The sequence below is a fragment of the Crassostrea angulata genome, chromosome 8 (genome assembly GCF_025612915.1).
Source record: "Crassostrea angulata isolate pt1a10 chromosome 8, ASM2561291v2, whole genome shotgun sequence".
NCBI classification, from domain to species: domain Eukaryota; kingdom Metazoa; phylum Mollusca; class Bivalvia; order Ostreida; family Ostreidae; genus Magallana; species Magallana angulata.
Window position 1 is genome coordinate 32,316,342 of NC_069118.1, and position 9,396 is coordinate 32,325,737.

The 9,396-nt window shown below is 33.9% G+C and overlaps 1 protein-coding gene across 1 annotated transcript; it reads left to right on the forward strand.

The window, feature by feature from the left end:
* The first annotated feature begins 5,667 nt into the window (after positions 1-5,667).
* Positions 5,668-8,206, forward strand: LOC128158764 (uncharacterized). The gene is made up of 2 exons (XM_052821721.1): positions 5,668-5,737; positions 6,200-8,206. Exon 2 carries the CDS (start codon positions 6,213-6,215, stop codon positions 7,875-7,877), a length of 1,665 nt encoding a protein of 554 aa, XP_052677681.1. The 5' UTR covers positions 5,668-5,737; positions 6,200-6,212; the 3' UTR covers positions 7,878-8,206.
* Positions 8,207-9,396: the final 1,190 nt, after the last annotated feature.

Genomic DNA, 9,396 nt, shown 5'->3' on the forward strand with positions numbered 1-9,396 from the left:
TACGTGCCTGACATCTGACCATGCGCGGATCCAGAAAATTTTTCGGGGATGGGGGTTGTCCAAGGTGTTGATTTGTTTTCTGATGAGCGTCTGAGGCTTTTCTTTTATGTCCAGTGGCGGAGGAGAGCTTCTGGATCCGGGCATGTCCTCAATTGTTTCAATTATTTTGTAAAGTGCTGCTCTAAACCTTTAGTTACAGGTACTTATTAAAACTATAAAAATTATTTGAATTTTTTGATTTTTTACTAATTTCATGATTTTATGATTTAATATAATAGTGTAACGATGTTATAGTAACTCCTGGAGTCAAAATTACGAAATTACCCCACTATCGTTCATGTATCAGTACATGTACAAATGAAATACGCAATTTTAATTAATTTAATTCACAGTTTGATGCAAAAGAAAGAATGATTTTGCTGCTAAGATTATTTTTCTTCATGTGAAAATCCTGTTTCTTTTTTGCATCGAATGTCTTATTGAGTAGCGGTCCTTGAAAAGGTATGGTGAAACAATTAAGGTTATACGACACGTTCCTCAATTTTAGATAACTTTTTCCAGGAATTTGTTAATGGTTTACTACTACTTTGACAAGCTTTCTTGCAAAAAATTAGGGTACCTTACCAGGCATTTCTACAAAATACTAGAGTATGCAATTTTCTATATAATCTTCTTGAAAATACACTTGATTTGCTGATATAAAAATAAATACATCTACAGCATAGCGAAATTCATTATATTCGAACTATATCTCCGCCGGACCGGGGCTTTGAACTCACGACCTCTAGAACCTATACGCTTCTGGCAGTGAGCGGCCACGGTTCTAACCACCCGACCATCTAGACATATACCAATTCCAAGTAAATTTTGATCACTTTTAAAATAATTATAAAATTAATGGTTTTTTTATTGGAACTCTTTATTACGAGGAGATACAAAAAAGATTCTCGAGGAACGTGTCGTCTGACATTAATTCTATAACAGGCGGACGCCGAGTATAATTCTGAAACTGTTATTGAAAGTTATTACGCTAGCTGCTTTACACTGTGTGAATTCTCTTTAACCCCCACCCCCCCCCCCCCCCCCCACCCATTGGTGCGGATCAAAGATTTGTCTTAAAGAAAGTGGGCGCTTAAGATGTACATTCGGCAGGAATCTGGGCGCACAAGAAGAGTGAAAATTTCATCAACTAATTTTGAATATTTTTCGAATTATAACCGTTATTTAGTTTCTGTTGGATGTGGAATGAGTGGAAAAATATTTGAAATGCAAAAGGTTTTATCATAATATTGGTCTAAATATAGCGACACGATGCAATTCGTGCAAAATCCTACTTATTTACAACTGTTTTTAAATGATTTTGTTGTCTCTGGGTCTTCTCTCCACAAATTTGAAACGTGTAAAGATAACATATTTCAACATTAAAAATGTCGCTTTTTAAAAAAAGATGGAGAGATGACAAATTATGTACTTTTTCAAATTATTTTTTGAAGGATAAAAAACAAAGTCCATTGATATGACAATGTTGTTTCAAACAGTACTTTAAAGAGCATATTGACAAGTCTCGCATGGCTCAGTGGTTTCGTGCTGGATTAGTGAATACAAACATTCAGTGTTTTGGGTTCAAATCCAACTGGTGGTCTTTTTTTAAGAAAATGATTTTTTTTGTTTTAAATGTTTGTTATCATAACATGATGTTGAATTATAATATTCCCGTATATTTTAATTTGTTGTTATTGATTTCTAGATCTGCTGAATGAACACTATTTTCCTTACTGGTAACGGGTGGTTTCGCTCCGATCGCTTGCTCGCCCTGAGAGGTTTCGCTCCGAGTGGTTTCGCCCCTTTTCAATGTATGATATAGGTATTATTAACGATCAATGATTACCTGTATTTATCGATCTAAGCAAACCCCAAATAATTGCTAACGTTGTGTTTTATGGAATAATTTAAAATTATCGTGATTTTACGTAATCGAGCCGTCTTAATTAATGCCTTTTATAAACATTTGTGTATAGTGAAGGCATTTTTAGCCAATTTTCCTTGAGCCATTATATGTCCGTGATTTCACTTAGTTATGTAAAATTTTAACATTACTTACATTGCTTTCTTAATGCATTTATGAACATTTGTAATGTCATTGTCATGGGAGTGAAATCATTTTTTGCAAATTTTCCGTGATTTCACTTAATTATGTATAATGTTCATAGGTTTTCTTAATTAATTATGTAGTATTCATCTTGTATATATAGATAATTATGCTGTTGTGATCTTTATCATCTATTACTCTTTAACTTAATTATATGGTGAACAGAAGAACAGAAGAAGACATGTAAACTTTTATAGATTTATTGTAATATAAAAGTCATAGAAAATATTGAGAAAACACAGTCAACATTTGAAATAGAGGGAATGTTCTCTAGATATTATTCCTAGCCGGTCAATATCAAAAAAATATTGACCGGTCAATATTTTTCGGACGAGCTAATATTACATTTATTGACTATTCATCTATATAGAGTTATATAGTGAGAATATACTACTGAATATAACAAATATATATATATATCTTATATAAAATTATATAATTACTCATGTTATGCCTTGACTATGCCTTGACTACAGGAGAGAACATAAATAGGCATTATGCCTGCTGTTCAATCCATTTCAATGTATCTATATACTTGAATAAAATACTTCTTAAATTAAATTAATATTATTTAAATTATTTATACGTATATCTCTTTCAAAATTATACCAAGGACACTTCATAAAACAATGTTTAGTCTATGTATGCATTTCTTTTTTAATATATTTATGGATATTATTATTATAAAATCAATATTATTCATAAATCAATAAATAAACTTTATCAAATAGTATTGAAGATTTAATAATTAATTTTCTTTTTGTTATTGCTATTTTTATACTGTATATCAACACTATTTGATATAATTATTTGCAATTACTCTGTCTGGAATAAGTCTGGAAAATGTTATATTTAATTTAACAAGGGAAAATTCTTAAGAACGATTAATTCTTCTACATATATATGATCATAATAATCAGTTTATAAAATATGACATTGGTAATATATATATATATGCAATGGCCAAATGGACATAAAAAAAAATATCATATAGCTTGCAAAATAGAAAATATTCAAAGTCCGATTGAAAATATAATGAATACATTAATTTAACATGTATATGCGAGCATCTTATGGAATTTTATGCATTATTTATATCATTTTATAATCTATCATATCATATAATGCATTATATTTTAGGTACTCACCAACATTATGGCAGTAGAGGCAGCATTCACGAACCATTTCTTCGCTATACTCTTTCTGAATACTGGTTCCAAAAAATACGCGCTAACGAATTCTTGAGATACTCATCATTTAGTTCTCCAAATTAGATCGCAATCAAAGCTATTTATTTAACGGTTTTATTGATGATGGATTAATTGCCGACTAATTAAACTGCTCAGGCGATGTGTATAAAATTATTGTCTAATTAAACTAAATTACTTTCTAAAAAATTTAATTTACCACTTATGTATAGATAGAAATAATTTAAATTACATATTAAAAAACCAAAGCAACAAGCAGTGTGTATTGTAGTGTTTATTTTAAGGATATACACAATATAACTTCATTAAAATATGTTAGCATTAACATTTCCAACTAGTTATCGGTTTACCTCTCATTGCCATTATTTGAAAGCTTGTGAGTTTTTTAATAACCGGAATAGCCATGTACTTCGACTCTCAACATGATATATTTTTGTTGAAACCTGTACATAGCCTTTCGAAGTTATAGACATTTAAATCCCAATTGATTCGTGTCCAGGATTCCTGCAAACTTACAATCTTGTGCGCTCACTTTCTTTACATTCCCCCACGGAATAGGAATTTCAGGAATTTGCAAAGTACCCCCCCCCCCCCCATTTTTTTTTTGCTTGTCAAGATCTTTTGGATGATTCATCCACCCCCCCCCCTTTCAAGAACGAAGCTACGTGCCTGGATATATGATATATGTATGGTGTTCCGATGGGGCCACTTCGACCTTCGCACTTTCGCCTTTAGGTCGAGGTACGAGAGTGCGAAGTTGCGACGGCGAAAGTGCGAGAGTGCGACGGCGAAGGAGCGAAAGTGCGAAGATGCGACGGCGAAGCGCGAAGTTGCGACGGCGAGAGTGCGAAGTTGCGACGGCGAAGAAGCGATACTAATATCGCACTCTCGCCTTCGCAACTTCGCATTCTCGCCTTCGCATCTTCGCACTTTCGCCTTCGCCTTTTTATAATTATGGAACTCTCTATCGTTTAAAGACAATTTTAGCTGTATAAAAGGACATCTGAGGCAGACTATGGACTTTTTAGAATTTATTTTCAACAGCCTGCGCAGATCCATAACTTTTTCTAGGGGGTGGGGTGGATAAATAATTATATTTGTCGGGGGTGGGGGAGGGTTCCGAGACATATTTTGGAGATTTTATTATATATAATTAATAAAATTAAATTTTCCGGGGGGATGAGATCCGGACCTTCTCTCTCCCTTTACTGCATGTGTGAAGTTATTAGTATTGAATTTTCCGGGGGGGGGGGACCCCCTATCCACCTCTAGATCCATACACCAGCAAGGAGTGTCGCATAATGAAATTAGAATGTTACTGTGTTTGATCTACGGTAAACAGACAGCTGGTAAGTGACAGGAGTCTGGAAGTGCATATGTATAACATACATTATGGCGGACCTTACATTTTATATGGAGTATATAACGATTAGGCATAGCCAGCACTGGTAATCATAAATGTCACATATACACATTCAAATATTTATAAACATTCATAGTAAGCACAATGGCTTAGCGCATGCGTACCAATGATATCATGGATTAATCGGAAAACCTTTGCGAGTACGGTGCCTGCATCAAATTCTATGTAATAGACCGAGACTTTCTGAATGCTATCAAAAAAGGCGAAGGCGAAAGTGCGAAAGTGCGAAGGCGAGAGTGCGAAGTTGCGAAGGCGAGGGAGCGATAGTAGTATCGCTCCTTCGCCTTCGCACCTTCGCGCTTTCGCCTTCGCATCTTCGCGCTTCGCCGTCGCATCTTCGCACTTTCGCTCCTTCGCCGTCGCACTCTCGCACTTTCGCCTTCGCAACTTCGCAATCTCGCATCTTCGACCTAAAGGCGAAAGTGCGAAGGTCGAAGTGGCCCCATCGGAACACCATATATATGTATGTAGGCTACATGTATACTGTGTTAAGATTGTCTTGTGTTACTTATTATCATATAGTTTATGAACTTAAAAAAAGTTACCTTTTATGCCAACAGTTAATAGAGCATTAGATAAAAAGAACATAGCCCGCCTTAGAGAAGTACAGCTAGTTGTTTTAACGTTAATAATACTTAGTGCATTATATATATGACATACCGAACTTTTAAAATATTAATTCACCAAAATAGTAATTCAACTTGTGTCTAAATCTTTACATGTTCAATATTTTTTTTAATAAACTAAAGTTTAATTTTAGAAGAAGTAAAAAATATAAACTTATACTTTCAAGGAAAAAATATTCAGACTTCAGCCAGGCAACGTCGAAAGCGATGAACGAGGAGTAACTCTTGTGTTCTTTTTATAAAATTCTAATCAGGTGATCAGGAAGATCAGCCATGTTTTGGGCACGCATACCAGACAGTTAAAGAATATATGTAACTTTTTGTAAACAAGGTTTGTATTCTTATCACTTGACAAAAATTAAATTGCAAGCTACGGTGATTAAAACATATTATCTAATTAGATCTGAAATTATGAATAGAAATATTAAAACTATAAAGCTACTTTCGTTTTGAATCTAAATGTTCTGAATATATTAAACTCCCTAAATTAGGTATAGATACTCATACGCAACAATATCAGTTTGAGTAATTTTTAAATGATTTATAAAGTTTGGAAAACTGTCCAATAATTTACAGCTGAAAGAATAGTAAAGGGGGGAGGGGGTAATTTTAGTCATTTATGTGAATTTTATAGAGAAATATACGTTCAAATAATGTTACATATATATACAAAATCAATTCTTCATTGTGACTGTCAGACAGTGTCTGAGAATTTAGAAAATATTAAAATCCTTTTCTTTTTATAACTGAACATAAAAAAATATAAGTACATGTATTACATATTTTTTTTTAGAGATTGAACAACCATGGATCCTCATTCCAGTGCCCAGGATGTACCCCGATGTGACCTTTGTGAGACCGCCAACGTACACAGCTACTGTGACTTTTGTCATGTCAACCTCTGCAAGCCCTGCATTGGAGATCACATCGCAGATGGATACGACAAACATAAAATAGTCCCTTTCAACGAACGAAGATCAACTCTCATTTATCCAACGTGTAAAATACATCCACACAAGAATTGTGATTTTCAGTGTGAGGATTGCGAAAACATTTTTGTTTGTTCTTCCTGTACTGCATCTAAACAGCACAAGGGACATAACTTTGTAGAAGTTACAGAAGTTTACAAGACAAAGAAAGAAGTTATTAAAAAAGACACAAAAGACTTGGAGAATCATATTGCCCCTACATATGAAGAAATTGCCCTCGACTTGGAAAATCAGCTTGCCTGCCTGGATGGAGGATATGAGAAACTTACAACAGAAATGTCTAAACAAGGAGAGCAATGGCACAGAGAAATCGACATCGTCATCAACAAAATGAAAACTGAAATCAGCAAGATAAAAGAGAAACACAGAGACATTTTACAGAAACACTTGAATGAAATCAAACATATACAGTCTCTCATAAAAGAAACATTACAGACCATAAGGAAAATGGAGAAATCCACTGAAGTATCTTCAACCATTGAATACAGCTCTAAGATCAGAGAGTTCAGCAAGCTTCCACCTAAGGTTCAGGTATCACTGCCAACATTCATTCCAAATCCAATAGACCGTGAGAAGCTGTATAGTTTGTTTGGAAAGATCACTCCATTATCTACTGCTACAGAAGAAACTGTCTTGTCACTAAACCAACCAAACACTTCAGTCAGAGAACTACTGGATGAGCCTAAGCTTGTTGCCACAATACAGACTGGATATGAAAATCTACGCAGTGTTACCTGTCTGAATGAGGACAGGATATGGACGAGTGGAATGACCAATGATATCAAATGCTTCAGCATTCAAAGTTCACTCCTCCAGACATTCCAGACAAAATCAAAGATTTTCCCTAATGCTATAGTTGTAGACAGTGATGGGGATCTAATTGTCTCTGATGGAGCAGTTAGGACAGTGTATAAAGTCAAGAATAGACAAACAAAAGAGTTGATCAGATTACAGGGATGGATACCTGGTCAGCTGTGTGTCACCTCTACTGGTGATCTCCTGGTTACCATGTTCAGTGATGATGAAACTCAATCCAAAGTTGTCCGTTACTCGGGATCTACAGAGAAACAAACCATTCAATTTGATGAAGAAGGTAAACCTCTGTACTCAGGGAATGATAAAACTAAATACATCACAGACAACAGAAACCATGACATCTGTGTAGCTGACAGTGAGGCTGGTGTAGTAGTGGTGGTTAATCAAGACGGGAAACTCAGATGGAGATACACCGGTCATCCCTCAGTTACCAAGAACAAACCATTTAAACCCTGGGGTATCACAGCAGACAGTCAGAGTCGTATCCTGACAGCAGACTGTAACAACCATTGTATCCACATTCTAGATCAGAATGGACAGTTTCTCCATTACATTGATAACTGTGATCTGAAGAATCCTTATGGTTTATGTGTGGACAATAATGACAATCTGTTTTTGTGCGAGTATTTCAAAGGCAATGTAAAGAAAATCAAATATCTAAAGTAGACATCATGAATTATAAAAATGTGATGAAAATCAAACAAAAGTGGCCTTTTTCTGACGTGTATATAATATTTATTGAATTTCATTGTTGGCATTTTCTATGAAATAGATTTAAACTTTGCTTTCCTTTATATACTGATGGATTCATATTTTACCGGTAATTCTATTCTTTGATTATTATTATATTAATACATGTATTATTAATTCTATTTTCAATAAAAAAAAACATCTCTAATCCAATTCCATTATTTAAAGAAAGTAGCATTTGAGCATTGTTTGCATGTTATATACAACTGTTGTACCTTATCAAATAAATTGACAAGTGTCATGATCATCAGTGTCATGTCAATTACCAAGATAGAAGTAGATTTCGCATGTTGCTCAGTCCTATACAAACAATATGCTGGTATTACATGTACAAACATGTATATGTAAAAGTTATATATTATCATAATATGTTAATTATTTATATATTATAAATAGAAAAATATTTCAGGGGCCTAAATTGACAGGGACCATTTATAAGTATTGATAGAACACTTCTGAAACATATATAACTGTTTTAATAGCTGTTAAAAGTACAAGAAAAACATTGCTTTGTATGTTTCGAGCAGAGGTTATGTAATTTGGGGCACTTGTTTTATTGTGTCAACTGATCATAGGAAAATTCTTTGCTGTACTTCAACTCTTGTAGGTATATATACATGTATTATTGTATTTTCATTTAATATTGCAGTAGGTACCATTATGATAATGAAATAATTTTTTTCAAATCAGTTTAAAAAAGTGGGTATCATTATAAACTCATTCGAAAAAAAACCCATAAGAAATGTTCAACCTGATTAAAATCAGATCCTGGATCCGCTCCTTGTTTTTCTATTGTCGCTACACGAGAAGCTGATCGAGGATCCGATTATAATCAGATTGTAGAAATGTTCCAATCAATCATAATACAAATTCTGCATTATAATTTAACCGTCTTTCTGAAAGTTTACTTTTGACGACCCCCCCCCCCCCCAAAAAAAAAAGCCCAAAAAACCAAGAGGCCCATATGCAACATCGCTCACTTGAGTAATATTTCTTGTTTCATCCATTTCAAAATGTTTAAATATGAATAATACTGTTAGACTCTAATATATTGCTAGACTTGACAACATTTTAAACAAAACTTAAAAAAGAAGCTTATTTCGTGGGGAGAGGGGGGGGGGGGGACATCATACCCTAAAATCAAAGCAATTTTATCATAGGCCTCAACATTGTAAAGATAACAACATTGTAAACTGAACTATAAATGATTATAAAAAGTGAAAGAAGGTCACTGTGACTTTAACATGAGGATATGAAGATGCTTATGTACATAGTAATATAACAAAACATAGCGTTGTATTTCTTGAGAAATATTGGTCCGGGGTCTCAATTTTAACAATCTAGAATATACACTATCTTAGGATGCATGCATAATAATCTCACAAATTGTATCACTGTAGTTCTTGAGAAGAATTTTGAACACCTTCCCTGTTTT